The sequence below is a fragment of the Heterodontus francisci genome, chromosome 30, assembly GCF_036365525.1.
Source record: "Heterodontus francisci isolate sHetFra1 chromosome 30, sHetFra1.hap1, whole genome shotgun sequence".
In the NCBI taxonomy this organism is placed as follows: Eukaryota; Metazoa; Chordata; class Chondrichthyes; order Heterodontiformes; family Heterodontidae; genus Heterodontus; species Heterodontus francisci.
Window position 1 is genome coordinate 592,649 of NC_090400.1, and position 19,793 is coordinate 612,441.

A 19,793-nucleotide genomic window follows, 5' to 3' on the forward strand; every position below is an offset into this window, starting at 1 on the left:
GGTGCAACAGGTGGTAAAAAAGGCAAATGGTATAAATATAATACATGTAAATGTTCTTTACACAGAGGGTGGTGAGTGCCTGGAACTTGCTGCCGGGGGAGGTGGTGGAAGCAGGTACGATAGCGACATTTAAGAGGCATCTTGACAAATACATGAATAGGAAGGGAATAGAGAGATACGGTCCCCGCACAGTGGCGCAGTGGTTAGCACTGCAGCCTCACAGCTCCAGGGACCCGGGTTCGATTCTGGGTACTGGCTGTGTGGAGTTTGCAAGTTCTCCCTGTGTCTGCATGGGTTTTCTCCGGGAGCTCCGGTTTCCTCCCACAAACCAAAAGACTTGCAGGTTGGTAGGTAAATTGACCATTATAAATTGTCACTAGTATAGGTAGGTGGTAGGGAAATATAGGGACAGGTGGGGATGTTTGGTAGGAATATGGGATGAGTGTAGGATTAGTATAAATGGGTGGTTGATGGTCGGCACAGACTCGGTGGGCCGAAGGGCCTGTTTCAGTGCTGTATCTCTAAAAAAAAAAGTGCAGAAGGTTTTAGTTTAGGCAGGCATCAAGATCGGCGCAGGCTTGGAGGGCCGAATGGCCTGTTCCTGTGCTGTACTGTTCTTTGTTATTTGTATGTTGGCCTTCATAGTGACAGGATTCGAGTACAGGATCGGGATGTCTTGCTGCAATTACACAGGGTCTTGGTGAGGCCACACATGGAATATTGTGTGCAGTTTTGATCTCCTTATCTTCTTGCTATAGAGGGAGTGCAGCGAAGGTTTACCAGACTAATTCCTGGGATGGCGGGACTAACATATGAGGAGAAATTGAATCAATTAGGATTATATTCGCTGGAGTTCAGAAGAGTGAGGGGGGTGGGATCTCATAGAAACCTATAAAATTCTAACAGGACTACAGGGTAGATGCAGGAAGGATGTCCCTGATGGTGGGGGGAGTCCAGAACCGGGGTCTTAGTCTAAGGATATGGGGTAAACCTTTCAGGACTGAGATGAGGAGAATTTCTTCTTGAGTGGTGAGCCTGTGGAATTCGCTACCACAGAAAGCAGTTGCGGCCAAAACATTGTGTGTTTTCAAGAAGGAGTTCGATATAGCTGTTGGGGCAAAAGGGATCAAAGGATATGGGGGGAAAGCGGGAACAAGTTAGAGTTGGATGATCAGCCATGATCATAATGAACGGCGGAGCTGGCCTTACAGGTCGAATGGCCTACTCCTGCTCCTATTTTCTATCATAAAAGAACCAATTGGACAGGTTTTCTTTTGCTTAAACAAGAAAGAGGTTAGTTTATTGTACTTAAAACCAAAACCCAATCTAAGTTAAAAAAACTATGTTCCAACTTTCACACATAAACACACAAATAGGTTAGAGTGGAGAAGAACAGATTGGTTGGATTAAAGACTGGAACAATAAAAAAATATATACAGTCTGTGGAGTCTGATAATTCAGTTGACTTCCAGCTGAACTTGGTGGTCCTGGAGTTTTTGGCTGGTAGATGTGGCCAGCTGGTTCAGGGTTTTCTTGGAGACAATGATACAGATGATTTTCTTCCCTGAGTCTCCATCTCCAGCAATGATCGACTTGTATGTTTTGTAGCCAGCAGGCAGAGTTTGAACTTGCAAGATCACCTGGAGAGACAGCAAGGGGGAGACAAAGAGAAGAGCACTTGGGTCCTGCACTGGTCAATCTCAGGTGCTTGTCTGCCATAGAGAAGGAACAGATGGAGTCTGTCATGAAGGCCCAGCTGTTCTCACTTTTGCAACTTAATTAGATCAGATCTAAGAATTCCAAATCTCTCTCCGGTCTCAGTAATTACCCTTTGAGTAGATTGTCTCCATCAGTGTTCATGTTCTAAGATTGCCTTTAATGTCTTGTTAATGAAGGCAAGATAGGTAAGCACCAAAAAGCTGAAACCATTGTTCTGGTTGGAGATTTATCAGGCCTACATCTCCACCTTCAGATGTAGGATATTTAGATGCAAATTGCAGTGGCCATTTTTACTGCGAGCAGTGGTCTTCTATCAGTTTTTTTGTCTTCTGTTTCTTTTTAAAGTTTAATTCAGGTTTCCAAGCAATGGATTAAAAAAATCACTCCGCATAGCACGTGTCATGACAAGATTAATGTGCATAGATCTTTGAAAGTGTGGGACATATTGAGAGAATAAATGGGATCATGGGCTTCAGAAATAGAGGTGTTGAGTATAAAAGCAGGGAAGTTATGCTGAACCTTTACAAAGCTTTGCTAGACCTTAAAACTAGAATACGGCGCCCAGTTAGGAAGGACGTGAGGGTCCTTGAGACGGTGCAGAGAAGTTTTACCAGACGATTCCAAGGATGAGGGAATTTCGCTACAAGGTTGGGTTGGAGAAGCTGGGGTGATTCTCCTTGGAACAAAGGAAATTGAGGGGAGATGTGATGAGGTGTACAGATTGACAGGTTTAAATAAGGTAAACAAAGAAAAGCTGTTCCTATTAGTTGCTGGTACAAGGACTAGGGCACACAGACTTAAGGTTTGGGGCAAGAGATGCAGCAGAATGTGAGGAAGAAAATTTTAACGCACCAAGTGGTAATGACCTGAAACCCACTGCCTATGAGGGTGGTGGAAGTGGAGATAATGAATTCAAAAATAAGTCAGATGGGCACTTGAGGGAAATAAACTTGCAGAGCTAAGGGGATAGAGCAGGAGATTGGGACTGACTGGATTCTTCCAGAAAGGCATAGACTTGATGGATCAAATGGCTCTTACTGTGCTGTAATGACTATGATCTCACCCAAGTGGTCACTGTCCACATGACCAGTGAAACTGGAAACCAACACGTTGCTTGACTCGAGGGATCACAGTTGATTTGTGCTCCTCAGATACACCTACATGGTGACTACCATTAGACATATTCTACTGCCATTGGTAGCAGGAATCCTGGTTCTCATTTCTTTTCCTAACCCAGCTGCAATGAGGCTCCTTTTGATATAATCCTCTTAAATAAACTGCCAAGTAAATATAAATGACATCCAATAGAATTAAGCATGAAAATATGCATACACAGAACACAGCAGTCAGATAAAGAAAACAATGAGATGGTTAACTCCAGGTCCCGTGAGTGATCTTTGTAATCATTTGTCCTCAGACCACTGAATTGAGCACTGATGTGTGCACAGATATGTGCGCACCCCAAAACGCACTATGGAGACATGGCGCACACATGAATTTCCCTGAGATCTCTCAATTTAAGAAAAAGATGACAAAAAGCTAAAACTAGTTGTATTCCTTCAAGTTGATCCTTCAAAGTGTTTCTGGTGAAGGTCAAATTCCATGACTCCACTATGGAGAAACTGGCTGCAGCAACATTCAGTACCAGAAATGGTGAGTTACTGTTGCTAGTCAGTGTACTTCCTCTGTTGATGCTATTTCAATTCTGTCTCATTGTTATTGGCTGTATCAGACTATAGGAAGATGCGTCAGAAAAACCCAATGATGCATTACATTGCATTACTTCATATATACACCACTTTGCAAATACAAAAATTATTTTTTAAAAAGGCAGACTGTTCAGCACAAAATCTTGTGGATATTCGTCTTAAAAAAAAAACAAGGATGCTCCTCTCTACAACAGATATGATGGAAGTAGTCACTGCATGTGGGGCTATCTCAGCTGCATTAGCTTTTTACTCTCAATTTTCTATTGAAGTATTCTGGGGCTGCCTCATAAAGCCACTCAGCATCCACCACACACAAGTCCCGCATGTAGCACTTTGAGGTGTGGAGCAGCTCATTGTACAAGACGTAGGAAGGTTTGCAGTGGAAGAGGACTGAGGAGGGGTGGATAGCCACAGGCTGCCGAGAGTCCAGGGTTGCATAGGTACCATCCGGCTGCAGTTCTGCAGCATTCAGAAACAAAGCGTAAGCCAAGCACCGCCGGATATTGCCCGTGTCCGAACGAGAAGACTCCAAACGAACTCCAAACTAAAATAGAAACAAATTTAAATCAGATCATCACATGTATTTTTAATTGGAATTCCGAATCAGTTAAACACTGCCACTGTGCAGTTTGTACTGAGACAGAAAGGCTAGGAAACCCCAGCTTGCCAGATCTCAGCTTGGTGGAAGGAGGACTGTGCCATTTACTGCTGCAGCCCTGGGCAGCAAATCAAAATAATCAATCAGGTTATCTGGCCCTAATCACTGCACAATGATAACTGCTGGTTGTGTGAACATCAACAGAAACAGGCTGAGATATCCTCTTTGCTTGAATAGCCTGGCAACATGTACCAAGCTCAGTGTTGAAGAATGATGTGTACACCGGAACTATTCCCAAAATTGAATTGGTCCCAAAAGAAAAACAGAGGTACTGACACAGCAGCTGAGGACTTCCTGGGACTTAAGACATCTCACAAACTCTTTGGATTTCCTGAGGAAAGATGGCAAAAAAAATTTAAATCATTTCTTTTAATAAAATGGTAGTGTCATGAATTACACTGAAACAAGTCTGAGAATGCATGTGCATAGATCTTCAAAGGTGTCAGGACATACTGAGAGAGTGATCAGCAAAACATATGGGATCTTGAGCTTCATAAATAGAAGTATTAAGTACAAAATCGGGGAAGTTATACTGAACCTTTATAAGCTCTGCTTAGGCCACAACTAGAGTATTGCGTCCAGTTTTGGTCACCACTTATTAGGAAGAATGTGAAGGTCCTTGAGAGGGTGCAGAGGAGATTTACCAGAATGGTTCCAGGGATGGGGGATTTTAACTACAAGGTGAGAGAAGCTGGGGTTATTCTCCTTGGAGCAAAGGAGATTGAGGGGAGATTTGATAGAGGGGTACAAGATTATGACAGGTTTGGATAATTTAGTCAAAGGAAAACTGTTCCAATTAGCTGATGGTACAAGGACAATGATTTAAGGTTTTGGGCAAAAAATACGGGGGGGGGGGGGGGGGGGGGATGTGAAGAAGAACTTTTTTTTTAAATGCAGCAAGTGGTAATGACGTGGAATTCACTGGCTACGAGGGTGGTGGAAGTAGAGACAATCAATGATTTCAAAAGAAAATTGGATGGGCACTTGAAGGCAATAAACTTGCAGGGCTACAGGGATCGAACAGGGGAGTGGGACTTAAAGGTCTGCTTGGGTCTGGAAAAAAAAATTTCACCTGAACCTGACAAAACCACATTGGACGCCAGCCCAACCCAGCCCAAGTCCTTCCATTTTTTCCCACGCCCGACCCGACCCCAACCCGACCACCGGAATGTTCACTTTCTCCAGTTGACAGCATTCGTTTTACATCCATAGTGCACTCACTGTACTTACCAATTTTGGATGGATGAATGGAAGGAAGCTGCAGCATGAGCACGACGATGTCATAGAGATGCTCACTCGTTCACTGCGCAGACTCAAAGACTGTGGAGTCCGGATGCATGTTTCCCTCCTTGACATCCCAGACTCCCAGCTCAGGTAGGCTTTTCAAATTTTGACGCTTACTTACTCAACTTCCCTTTTCCTCCCAGCATAGTAAAAGGTAGTACTGTGCGTGTCCGACCCGGACCTGGCCCCGAGCCCGAAAACCGGAGCGAGAAGAGCAACCCGACCCGAACCCGACACGTCATTGGGTCCTGTCGGGTTCGGGTCGGGTAGAAGGCCTTTAGTGGGACTGACTGAATTGTTCTACAGAGAGCTGGCACAGACTCAATGGGCTGAATGGCCTACTCCGTGCCATAAATGACTATGAAACAAGCCATTTCGCCAAATGGGTCTATGCTGGCGTTTATGCTCAACAAGTCTTCTTCCACTTTATTTCACCTCACCCAATAAACATAATATTTAGGATAAAATAAAGAGGGGCACGTAAAGGAAGGCAGCCCTCAAAATAGAGATATCATCCCAGTTGGGACAGGATGCATCCTAGATTACTGAGGCAAGTAAGGATGGAAACCATGGAGGCTCTGACCAACCTTCCAACCCTCCTTGGATAGGGAGGTGTTGCCAGAGGACTGGAGAATTGCAAATGTTATACCTCTGTTTAAAAAAGGAGTGTGATTAAAACCAGTCAACCTAACATCGGTAGTGTGGAAACTTAGAGAAACTATTATCTGTGATAAAATTAAGGAAAAGTATGGGCTAATAAATGGAAGTTGCCGCGGATTTGTTAAAGGCAAATTGTAGTTGACTAACTTGAGTTCTTTGATGAAGTAATGGAAAAGGTTGGTGACAGTAGTGCAGTTAATGCTGTGTATGTTAATTTTCAAAAGGCATTTGGCAAATTAGCACATAATAAACATTCATGATTTGGTACATCTCTCTCAAATTTCCTTTTAACTTTCTCTGCTCCAAGTAGAACAACCCCAGTTTCTACTGTCAGTTCTCATAACTCAAGTTCCTCATCCCTAGTACCATCCGAGTACATCTTTTCTGTACCCTCTTCAAGCCCTTGACATCCTTTGAAAATTGTGGTGCCCAGAATTGAACTCCAGCTGAGGTCTAACCAGCATTTTTATAAAGGTTTAGCTTAGCTTCCTTGCTTTTGTACTCAATTCCTTTGTTAATAAAGCCAAGGATTCCATGTAGTTCTTTTAACAGCTTGCTCAACTTGTCCTGTCACTTTCAAAGGTTTGTGTACATTCACCACCCACCACCATCTCTCTGTCCCTGAACCTCCTATAAAATTGTATCATTTAGTTCACATTGCCTTTCCTCATTCTTCATACAAAAATGCATCACTTCACCCCTCTCTGCAGTAAATTTCATCTGCCATACGTCTTGCCATTTCATCACTCTGTATGTTCTCCTGAAGACTGTTACTTTTCTCCTCACTGTTCATTACCGTTCCAAATTTTGTGTCATCTGAAAACTTTGTATATTCAAATCCAGGTCATTAATATATATCACAAAGAGCACGGTCCTAACATTTATCCCTGGGGAACAACAGTGTATATTTCCCTCTAGTCTAAAAAACAAATGTTTACCACTACTCTCTGCTTTCTGACCTTCAGCTAAATTGTGTATCCATACTGCTACTGTCCCTTTAATCTTTAATTTTGCTAACAAGTCTATTATGCAGTACTTTATCAAAAGCCTTTTGAAAATCCATATACACATCAACTGGATTATTCTCATCAACCTTCTTCGTTACTTCAAAGAAATCAATAAAGTTAGTTAAACATAATTTGCCTTCAACAAATCCTTGCTGACTTTCATTTATTAGCCAATTCTTTTCCAAATGCCAATTAATTTTGTTACGGATAATTTTCTCAAAGTTTCCCCACCACTGATGTTAGGTTGACTGGCCTATAGTTGCCAGGTTTAATCACTCTCACTGCGACCTTTGCAAATCTGCAGTCGTCTGGCACCACCTATATATCTAAGGAGGATTGGAAGCAATTTCCACCCTTACTTCCATCAGTAACCTCGGATGTATACCAGCTGGACCCGGTGACTTTTCTACTTTGAGAACTGTTAATCCTGTAACTTATTTTTAACCTACCCAATATCACTACTGCTTCCTCTTCTGCTGCTACACTGACAGCATCGTCTTCTCCAGTGAAGACAAAGTACTTACTTCGTCTCTCAGCCATGCCCTCTGCCTCCACAAGATGATCTCATTTTTGGTCCCTAATTGGTCCTACCCTTCCTTTGTCTACACTTCTACTATACATGTTTATAAAAGACTTTTGGGCTCCCATTTATATTAGCTGCTAATCTATTCTCATACTATCTTTGCCCCTTTTGATTGCCTTTTTCAGATCTCTTCTGTACTTTCTGTACTCAGCTTGGTCTCTACTGTATTATTACGTTTGTCATAAGCCTCCCTTTTCTGTCTAATTTTAATCTCTATATGTTTAGTCATCCAGGGAGCTCCTGCTTTGAATGCCCTTCCTTTCCCCCTCATGGGAATTTGCCTACTCTGTACCCAAAGCAACTCCTTTTTAATGGTCTCCCATTGTTCAATTACTGTTTTGCCAACCAATTTTCGATTCCAAGCCACCTGGGCCAGATCCCTTTTCAGCTCACTGGAGTTAGCCCTCCTCCAGTTCAAAATTCTAAATCATAGCCCCATGTGGCAACATGTGCCTGAAGCTTACCAACCTTAATCAATCATGTTTATGTTCAGACAATTATCTGAAGAAAAAAATTTGCAGGGCTACTGTGACTACATGAATTGCTGTTGCAGAGCTGACATGGAAATGACAGGCTGAATGGCCTCCTCCTGTGCAGTAACTGTTCTATGATTTACGCACATGTACTCCAAACTCCTTTTATATTGCTTCATCTTTTCCCTCTGTTTGAACCCTCCCATTTCTGAGCTATTCTTTACTCTAATGCTAAATATGCCTCTCTCAGTCCTCTATGGACCTTGTTTCTCCACTGTTTTATCCTGGTGCCCATTCCCCTGCCAAATTTGTTTAAACACAGCCACAGCAGCAATGAATGAAGACATTTTTGTCCACCTTGAACACATTCCTCCTTCCCCAGAACCAGTCCCACTGCCCTCGGAATCTCAAGTCCTCCCTCCTTCACCATTTCGCCAGCCATGCATTAACCTGTTTTATTCTTCTATCTCTAAATTCACAAGCACGTAGCACTGGGAGTAATTCAGTAATCTCTGGATTTTGAGGTCCTGCTTTTAAATGTCCTCTCTAGCTCCTGAAACAGACTGGCGGACCTTAAACCCTTCTCTTTCTATGCCGTTGGTTCTCACATGGACCACAAATTCTGTTTCCCTTCTCCGCGCATGTTTTGCACCCTCTCAGTGATGTCCTTTACCCTGGCATCAAAGAGGCAACATGTCATGTGGGACTCGCGTTGGTGGTTGCAGAAATGACTGTCTATCCTCCTGACTAGGGAATATCCTATGCCCATTGCATTTCTACACCTTGCTGTGCCCCCCCCAGTGCAGTCATTTGCCCCAAGTGATGTGGATGTGCCCGAAGACCACACTATCCCAAGGTGTCGCCCTCACTAGTATTCAGCACAGAAAACCACACTCTCAGAGCATGGCCTGCCTCTTTCTACTCTGCCGTTGGCCATCCACTTACTATCATCTCTGTAAATCATATTTACACTTTCCCCAGTGCTTCTACATCCTTTTAGAGTCATACAGTTATACAGCACAGAAACAGGCCCTTTGGCCCATCGTGTCTGTGCTGGTCTGTGGAGCCTGGAAGTCAGTACACAGTACTCCAAGAGTGGTCTGATAAAGAAGTTCAACATAACTTATATTTTTGAATCCCATCCCTCTAGAAATGAACCCCAGAGTTTTATTTACACTTTCTGGTTTTGTAAACCTGCGTTACTATTTTTAATCATTTGTATATCTGTACCCCTACATTCATGCTGCTCCTTTACCCTATTTTCAAAGCAGTATGTGGTCTCCTCATAATTCCTACCAAACTGCACCAACTCACACTTAACTATATTGAAATTAATTTGCCAATTACATGCCCAGTCACATGTTTATTAAGGCCTCAGCCATGATGAGGCTCCCTTCAAACCAGGCACTTCCAATCCCAATGGGGAAGAACCATGCTGGAAAGCTGTTTTCCTCTTCCTTGTATCCGAGAGAAAACTGGAATTGACATTAATTCACCTGTCCACCACAGGAAGTGCACGGCTTGGTGAGAAATACTTTACCTTTGTACAGATGTCCCGCAGTTGACATCTAACTTCTGCCACCATTGTCATGTTTCGGCTATTCACAAAGTTCTCTCTGCACCATTCCTGAGGAGCAGACATTAGACAAAACAAAAATGGAACATTATAGAAATGTATAGAATGTATTGGGTATACAACTGCTTCAGTAACCAGAGATTGGACAGTGCACCCGAGAGCCCAGGGCCTACATCAATTCCTCCCCTCTCCAACTGTACTCATTTGTACTTAGCTACAAATCCCAGATAGCAGCAGCTTACCCAGGTGCTGTTCGGTCTGGGTGAACCTAGAATTAGAATATTACAGCGCAGTGCAGGCCCTTCGGCCCTCGATGTTGCGCCGACCTGTGAAACCATCTGACCTACACTATTCCATTTTCATCCATATGTCTATCCAATGACCACTTAAATGCCCTTAAAGTTGGCGAGTCTACTACTGTTGCAGGCAGGGCGTTCCACGCCCCTACTACTCTCTGAGTAAAGAAACTACCTCTGACATCTGTCCTATATCTATCACCCCTCAACTTAAAGCTATGTCCCCTCGTGTTTGCCATCACCATCCGAGGAAAAAGACGCTCACTATCCACCCTATCTAACCCTCTGATTATCTTATATGTCTCTATTAAGTCACCTCTCCTCCTCCTTCTCTCCAACGAAAACAACCTCAAGTCCCTCAGCCTTTCCTCGTAAGACCTTCCCTCCATACCAGGCAACATCCTAGTAAATCTCCTCTGCACCCTTTCCAAAGCTTCCACATCCTTCCTATAATGCGGTGACCAGAACTGCACGCAATACTCCAGGTGCGGCCTCACCAGAGTTTTGTACAGCTGCAGCATGACCTCGTGGCTCCGAAACTCGATCCCCCTACTAATAAAAGCTAACACACCATATGCCTTCTTAACAGCCCTATTAACCTGGGTAGCAACTTTCAGGGATTTATGTACCTGGACACCAAGATCTCTCTGTTCATCTACACGACCAAGAATCTTCCCATTAGTCCAGTACTCTGCATTCCTGTTACTCCTTCCAAAGTGAATCACCTCACACTTTTCCGCGTTAAACTCCATTTGCCATCTCTCAGCCCAGCTCTGCAGCCTATCTATGTCCCTCTGTACCCTACAACATCCTTCGGCACTATCCACAACTCCACCGACCTTAGTGTCATCCGCAAATTTACTAACCCACCCTTCTACACCCTCTTCCAGGTCATTTATAAAAATGACAAACAGCAGTGGCCCCAAAACAGATTCTTGCGGTACACCACTAGTAACTAAACTCCAGAATGAACATTTGCCATCAACCACCACCCTCTGTCTTCTTTCAGCTAGCCAATTTCTGATCCAAAGCTCTAAATCACCTTCAACCCCATACTTCCGTATTTTCTGCAATAGCCTACCGTGGGGAACCTTGTCAAATGCCTTACTGAAATCCATATACACCACATCCACTGGTTTACCCTCATCCACCTGTTTGGTCACCTTCTCGAAAAACTCGATAAGGTTTGTGAGGCACGACCTACCCTTCACAAAAACGTGCTGACTATCGCTAATGAACTTATTCTTTTCAAGATGATTATAAATCCTGTCTCTTATAACCTTTTCCAACATTTTACCCACAACCGAAGTAAGGCTCACAGGTCTATAATTACCAGGGCTGTCTCTACTCCCCTTCTTGAACAAGGGGACAACATTTGCTATCCTCCAGTCTTCCGGCACTATTCCTGTCGACAATGACGACATAAAGATCAAGGACAAAGGCTCTGCAATCTCCTCCCTAGCTTCCCAGAGAATCCTAGGATAAATCCCATCTGGCCCAGGGGACTTATCTATTTTCACACTTTCCAAAATTGATAACACCTCCTCCTTGTGAACCTCAATCCCATCTAGCCTAGTAGTCTGTATCTCAGTATTCTCCTCGACAACATTTTCTTTCTCTACTGCAAATACTGACGCAAAATATTCATTTAACGCTTCCCCTATCTCCTCTGATTCCACACACAACTTCCCACTACTATCCTTGATTGGCCCTAATCTAACTCTAGTCATTCTTTTATACCTGATATACCTATAGAAAGCCTTAGGGTTTTCCCTGATCCTATCCGCCAATGACTTCTCGTGTCCTCTCCTTGCTCTTCTTAGCTCTCCCTTTAGATCCTGCCTGGCTAGCTTGTAACTCTCAAGCGCCCTAACTGAGCCTTCACGTCTCATCCTAATATAAGCCTTCTTCTTCCTCTTGACAAGCGCTTCAACTTCTTTAGTAAACCACGGCTCCCTCGCTCGACAACTTCCTCCCTGCCTGACAGGTACATACTTATCAAGGACATGCAGTAGCTGCTCCTTGAATAAGCTCCACATTTCGATTGTTCCCATCCCCTGCAGTTTCCTTCCCCATCCTACGCATCATAAATCTTGCCTAATCGCATCATAATTTCCTTTCCCCCAGCTATAATTCTTGCCCTGCGGTATATACCTGTCCCTGCCCATCGCTAAGGTAAACCTAACCGAATTGTGATCACTATCACCAAAGTGCTCACCTACATCTAAATCTAACCCTGGCCGGGTTCATTACCCAGTACCAAATCCAATGTGGCATTGCCCCTGGTTGGCCTGTCTACATACTGTGTCAGAAAACCCTCCTGCACACACTGGACAAAAACTGACCCATCTAAAGTACTCGAACTATAGTATTTCCAGTCAATATTTGGAAAGTTAAAGTCCCCCATAACAACTACCCTGTTACTCTCGCCCCTGTCGAGAATCATCTTCGCTATCCTTTCCTCTACATCTCTGGAACTATTCGGAGGTCTATAGAAGACTCCCAACAGGGTGACCTCACCTCTCCTGTTTCTAACCTCGGCCCAGACTACCTCAGTAGACGAGTCCTCAAACGTCCTTTCTGTCGCTGTAATACTCTCCTTGATTAACAATGCCACACCCCCCCCTCTTTTACCATCTTCTCTGTTCTTACTGAAACATCTAAATCCCGGAACCTGCAACATTCATTCCTGCCCCTGTAAGTGCTATTAATTGCTTAATATCGTCAAGCTGAATCCTGTCTACACCAGAGGCCAATATTGTAATCTAAAACCAATATTTAAAACGCACCGTTTATACTGTTGGCATTGAACAACTTATGTATATCGTCCAATCTTTTTACAGTCTGGTCTCTAAACATTAAACAGGATATGAAATTGGTGAGGGATTAACAACTGATGCTACACATTGCCTTAGATTTTACTGAGAAGACAGGTTATTTAATCCAGAATGAGAACTAAGGGGTGTTGCAGAGGTGAGTTGCAACACTATTCAAATCACTACTCGCATGGTTAGCAAACAGCTGTGCAAACTGAAGATCAACCAATCTCAGGGTCCGGATAAGATGCATCCGAGGATCCTTCAAGAAATTGGGAAGGAAACTCTGCTACAAATCTTCCAAAGTCACTAAATATTGGAGAGGTGCCTAGGACTGGGGAAAGGCAGACATTACTCCTGTTTTTAAAAAAGGTACCAAAAGTGGCCTATGAAACAACAAACCAATGAGTTTGACGTTTATTGTGAATAAAGTTATGGAATCCTTTATTAAAGTTAAGATCATTGAGCCATAATACGGTCAATATAGGTTCAAAAAGGGAAGGTCTTGTCAACATAATTTACTGGTTTTCTTTGAGGATGTGACAATGAGCTCGAAAGGGGTGCAGTGGTGAATGTAGTGGCCCTGGATTTCAGATTGGCCTTTGATACAGCTCCTTGGGAAAGGCTGGTACTGAAAACAAAGAAAGCGGGAATCTGTGGAAATATTTTACAATGGACATGTCATTAGTTGATTGACATATCCCAAAGTGTATTGGTACAGAGATTGTGATCAGTCTAGGTCCCACAGAGGGCTATTTTGGGACTACTTCTGTTTAAAGTTTTACACTGCTCTGGAGTTAGGAGTGGCTAAATTTAAAGATGAGAAACAATTATGGTGGTTGATTACAAAGTTGAGCTACAGCACAAGTTGGAAATACACGGACATAGGGCATTTGGTGCAGATAAAATTCAACGTAAAGAAATGCAAAGTGCTTCACAAAGAGTCATTTATGGTACAGGAGACAGCCATTCAGCCCACTGAGTCCATACTGGCTCTCCATGGCACAATTCAGTCTCACTCCCCTGCTTAATCTCCATGGCCCTGCAAATCTATTTCTTTCAAATGGCCGTCCAGTTACCTTTTGAAGTCAACGATTGTGTCCGCTTCCCCCAACCTTGTAGGCAGCAAGTTCCAGGTCATTACCACCCACTGTGTAACAAAGGTCTTCTCATATTCCCCCTGCATCTCTTGCCCAGTGTGTGGTCTCACCAATGCCCTGTACAGTTGGAGCAAGACTTTCCTACTTTTATATCCCATACTCCTTGCAATAAATGGCAACATTTCATTTGCCTTCCTAATTACCTGCCTTACCTGCATGCTAACTTTTTGTTATTCATGTACAAGGACATCCAGATCCCTCTGTATTGCAGCATTCTGCACACTCTACATTTAAATAATATTCTGCTTTTCTATTTCTCCTCAGTGGACAACCTGACATCTTCCCACATGACACTCCATCTGCCAAACTTTTGCCCACATACATAAGCTGTCTATCTCTTTGCAGACACTTTGTGTCCTCCTCAGAACTTGCTTTCCACCTATCTTTGTATCATCCGCAAATGTGACTGCAATACACTCGGTCCCTTCATACAAGTCATTAATATAGATCGTAAATAGTTCAGGCCCCAGCACTAATCCCTGTGGCACTCCACTAGTTACAGTTTGCCAACCTGAAAATGCCCAATTTATCCCGACACTCTGTTTCCTGTTAGTTAGCCAAGGTGCTATCAAAGAAGCCCTGGCAAGTTGCTGCAGTGCATCTTGTATATGGTACACACTGCTGCCACGACGTGCCTAAGGTAGAGGGAGTGAATGTTTAAGGTGGTGGATGAGGTGTCAATCAAGCTGGCTGCTTTGTCCTGGATAGTATCAAGCTTCTCAAGTGTTGCTGAAGTTGTACTTGTCCAACAAATGGGCAGTATTCCATCACACTCTTGATTTGTGTCTTATTGATGGTGGTGGGGTGGGGGGTTGGGAGGTTAGTTACTTGCTGCAGAATTCCCAGCTTCTGACCTGCTCTTGGAGTCACAACATTTATGTGGCTGGTCCAGTTAAGTTTCTGGTCAATGGTAACCCCCAGGATGTTGATGGTAGGGGATTCAGTGATGGCAATGCCTTTGAATATCAAGCCAAAATGGTTAGATGTTACATGCCACTTATCAGCCCAAGCCTGAATGTTGTCCAGGTCTTGCTGTATGTGGACACAGACTGCTTCAGTATCTGAGGAGTTGCAGATGGGACTGAACATCCCCACTTCTGACCTTATGATTGAAGGAAGGTCATTGATGAAGCAACTGAAGATGATTGGGCCTAGGACACTACCCTGAGGAACCCCTGCAGTGATGTCCTGAGGCTTATATATTTGGTCTCCAACAACCACACCAATTTTCCATTGCGCTAGGTATGACCTCAGCCAATGGAGAGCTTTCCCTTGATTTGCATTGACTACAATTTTGCTGGGATTCCTCGATACCACATACAGTTAAATTCTGCCTTGATGTCAAGGCCAGTCACTCTCATCTCACCTCTGGAATTCAGCTCTTCTGTCCATGTTGACCAAAACTATCATGAGTGGCCCTGGTGGAACCCAAACTGAGCATCAGTGAGCAGGTTATTGCTGAGTAAGTGCCACTTGATAGCACTGTCAAAACTTTCCACCACTGTGTTTTTCCTTGCCTCATGTCTGGATCTGTTGTAGACTAATTATTGGAGATTGATTTCTGTGATTAGACAATAACTCCATTATCATTGTATAATGTGACCACCAGCATGGCGGATGACTTAGTTGGGCCTTGATCTTATTTTGACAAGCAATTCCTAGGTTCCCAAACACTCAGAGAAAAAAAATGTGAAGGAATACTTTTTACCTTATGTCCTCCTACGTTTTTAAAGGCTTGATATATGTTAAGTAGGGTCATGTGATCACCCTCACTAGAAATGAACTTCTTCCTGACAGAGTGCACTTCATCCCGCTTGGCATGTGGATTATAGAGGACACTATCCACAGAAAGCAATGAAACAATGGTCAGGATCTCTTCAGTGCAGTGAAACTCTGGGGACAGCAGGAGAGTCTGTTAAAGAAAGAACTACTTGTCATTACATCATGCCTTACAATGTCTCAGGAACATTACAAGGTAAATATTGAAACAAATGGCATACAATTGTACCAAGAGTAGTAGATCAGAAGAGTGAGAAAATTTGGGAATTGCTGTTTCAGAGAACCAGTGCAAACACGATGGGCCGAATGGCTGCGTTCTGCGCTATAACAATTCTGTGATTGTAGAAACTCTTACTATCATCTTTTATATTTCTTGCTAGTTTACTCTCAATCTAGTTTCTCCCTCCTATTTTTTTGTCATCCTTTGCTAGCATCCTTTCTAAAGAATGGTGTTCAGAATTGAACACAAGACTTCAGCTGAGGCTTAACCAGTATATAAAGATTTAGCCTGATTTTTGTACTCTGTCCCTGTATTTACAAAACCAGGGACCCCATTTTTTTTTTTAAAACAGCCTTTATCTTGTCCCGCTACTTTGTGATTGGTGTCTCGGTTACTATAGTCCCTTTACAATTGTACAATTTAGTTTATGTTGCTTCTCCTCAGTCTTGCAAAATGCATCACTTCACACATCTCTGCATTAAGTTTAATCTGCCATTTGTCTTCCCATTTTTCAGTCTGTCTGTGTCCTCTTGAAAGCCGTGGAGAGGGTGCAGGGGAGATTGGTTCCAGGGATAAGGAACTTCAGTTATGCGGAAAGATTGGAGAAGCTGGGGCTGCTCTTCTGCTGTAGCAGAGAAGGTTAAGAGGAGATTTGAGAGGTATTCAAAGATGCGTTTTTATAGAAAACAAAGGAAATAGGAGCAGGAGTGGGCCATTCAGCCCATTGAGCCTGCTCTGCCATCCAACTAAATCATGGCTAATCTTCTACCTCAGCGCCATTTTCCCCACACTATTACCATATCCCTTGATATCTTTATTATCCAGAAATCTCTGGAAATATCAATCTCCGTCTTGAACATGCTCAATGATTGAGCCTCCACAGTCCTCTGGGGCAGATAATCCCAAAGATTCACCACTGTCTGAGTGAAGAACTTCGTCCTCATCTCAATCCTAAATGGCCTACCTCTTATTCTGAGACTGTGTCCCCCTAGTTCTAGATTCCCCTCAGCCAGGGGAAACATCCTTAAGGCATCAGCCTTGTCAAGCCCTGTAAAAATTTTGTATGCTTCAATGAGATTACCTCTCATTCTTCTAAACTCTAGAGAATACAGGCCCAGTCTCCTCAATCTCTGCGCAGGACACTCCTGCCATCCCAGGGATCAGTCTGGTGAACTTCCGTTGCACTCCCTCTATGGCAAGTATATCCTTCCTTAGGTAAGGAGACCACAACTGTACACAATACTCCAGGTGCGGTCTCACTAAGGCTCTGTACAATGGCAGCAAGAGCTCTTTAGTCTTGTACTCAAATCCTCTTGCAAGAAAGGCCAACATACCATTTGCCTTCCTAATTGCTTGCTGCACCTGCATGTTAGCTGTTAGTGACTTATCAACAAGGACACCCAGGTCCCTTCGGACATCAACACTTCCCAATCTCTCACCATTTAAGAAATACTCGGCTTTTCTGTTTTTCCTACCAAAGTGGATAAATTCACATTTTTCCACATAATGTTCCATCCGCCATGTTCTTGCCCACTCACTTAGCCTGTCTAAATCCCCTTAAAGCCTCTTTACATCCTTCTCACAACTCACATTGCCACCTAGTTTCCACTTCAAGTTTCTATCCAAAGCTCCCTGAATTTTTTCACAATGTCATGCTGGGGAGACCATTCCCCACATTCAACACCCTACAACCCCCAAGTCCCACACCTCCCGCCCACCCGCCCACAACACCTCCCTGGGCAGTATATGTTCTACACATTCACCACCCTCTGCCCCACTCCCCCTCCCACAACCTCTGAATAATGTGGCTAAACGTGGGCTTGTGGATTATCAACAATCCAGACTGGACACCTCCTTGGGACTTGCCTAGGACTGTACAGCTCCCCAGCTTCCTCCTGGTGTCTGGACACCTTGATTCAGGAAGCTATGAATTAGATATAAAAACAAGAAATGTTGGAAATACTCAGCAGGTTTGGCAGCATCTGTGGAGAGAGAGAAGCAGAGTTAACGTTTCAGGTCAGTGACCTTTCATCAGAACTGACAAGGGTTAGAAATGTAATAGGTTTTAAGCAAATAAAGCGGGAATGGGGCAAGAGATAACAAACAGCAAGGTGTTGATAGGATAGGGTCACAGAGAATAACTGACCAGAAGGTCATGGAGCAAAGGCAAACAGTATTATAATGGTGTGCTGAAAGACAAAGCTTCAGTACAGAGAGGCTATTAATGGATAGAATTGCTACCTTGGAAAATCTGGGTTCCAAGGGGAATGCTGCCATTTTCTTGCCTATTGGTGCCAGAATGATCTGGTTGTCTTTGCGCTCCACTGCACCCAGCAGTTCAAGCTGTTCAATGGCTGCTCGCACTGCATCTGTAGACAAAAACTATCAAGTTAGGGTGCCATTAAAGAGCCAACACTCACAAGGTGGGGCAGACTAGACCTGTGTACAACAAGGAAAACAGCATTGCAAACAAAACAACACTGCAAAAACTACATTCAAATCCAAGGCTTTGAACTTTGTTACTTGTCACAAAACTTACTTGTTTTATTCTTCCACTTTTAAAATCCCTCTTCAAATTACAAGTGGCATGACTCTCTATGGTAGTTCAAAGATCACAATTGTGTTAAAAACAGCACTCTAGGGCTATTCTCAAATGTGTGAGCACAAGCCAGCAAACTAGAGGCATTTTCCATGATTGTCTGCCAATTAAAGCTAATTGATGGAACTTGATGATTGTGCCTGTGATTTGTGACATGTTCTTTAACAGTTGTGTACTTTCAGTAAATAAACTCAACATCTGAATAACATTTATATACTGATAAGGTGAGATACAATGAGGTGGGAGCAGGTTCGTGTGAAGCATAAACACTGGCACATTCTGGATGTTATAAATTTTATATATTATTTAAGTACAGCTAAAGATTAGCTCAATGCTCCAATGTAAAGCCCACAAGCTTTTTATACTTAATGCGCTGGGGCACAGAGGAAATAGCCACCAATATTTACTTGTTTATTTTAATCCCTTCACCCACACCGAAAACTGACTTGTTTTTGGGTTGTAGTTTCCCTCTTATCTCACTCAGGTGGCCTGTGCTGATGTATGACCCATTACCCCATTGATTCTTCTCTGCCCTCCTCAACTCAGGGACGCTTTTTAAAAAATGTATCCATGGAATGTGAGCCTCATTGGCCAGGCCAGCATTTATTGCCCTCGAGAAGGTGGCGGTGAGCTGCCTCTTAAACCACTGCAGTCCATGTGGTGTAGGTACACCCACAGTGCTGTTAGGGAGGGAGTTCTAGAATTTTGATCCAGTGACAGTGAAGGAACGGTGAGACTTCCTGATGATTGTGTTCCTATACACCTGCTGCCCTTGTCCTTCTAGGTATTTAGATGAGAACTTGAAATGCAATAGCTTACAAGGCTACAGGCCAAGTGCTGGAAAATGGGTTGAGAATAGTTAGGTGCTTGATTGCCAACACAGACACAATGGGCCGAAGGGCCTGTTTCTGTGCTGTATAACTTTATGACTCTAGGTAGTTGAGGTTGCAGGTTTGGAAGGTGCTGAAGGAGCCTTGGTGAGTTGCTGCAGTGGATCTTCGAGATGGTGGTCACACCGCAGGCTCAGACTCCACAGGCAGGAAGGGAATGGGTGACCACCAGGCAGAGCAAGAGGACGAGGCAGGCAGTTCCTGTGGCTATTTCCTTGCAAAACAGATATACAGATACTGTTGGGGGGAATGGCCTCTTGGGGAAAGCAACAACAGCCCAATTCGTTGCACCACAGTTGGCTCTGCTGCACAGGGGAGAAGTAAAAAGTGTGGGAATGCAATAGTTATAGGGGATTCAATTGTA

The 19,793-nt window shown here is 43.5% G+C and overlaps 1 protein-coding gene across 2 annotated transcripts in view; it reads right to left on the minus strand.

The window, feature by feature from the left end:
- Nucleotides 1-1,282: 1,282 nt before the first annotated feature.
- Nucleotides 1,283-19,793, minus strand: part of dhx33 (DEAH (Asp-Glu-Ala-His) box polypeptide 33) — a 118,676-nt gene continuing 100,165 nt past the window's right edge. For both annotated transcript variants that reach the window (XM_068010013.1, XM_068010014.1), the window contains 4 exons: nt 18,182-18,309; nt 15,650-15,853; nt 9,634-9,720; nt 1,283-3,972 (listed from right to left, as the gene is read on the minus strand). In XM_068010013.1, coding sequence (XP_067866114.1) covers nt 3,667-3,972; nt 9,634-9,720; nt 15,650-15,853; nt 18,182-18,309 — 725 coding nt within the window. In that variant the 3' untranslated portion in view covers nt 1,283-3,666. The remainder of the gene's footprint in view (nt 3,973-9,633; nt 9,721-15,649; nt 15,854-18,181; nt 18,310-19,793) is intronic.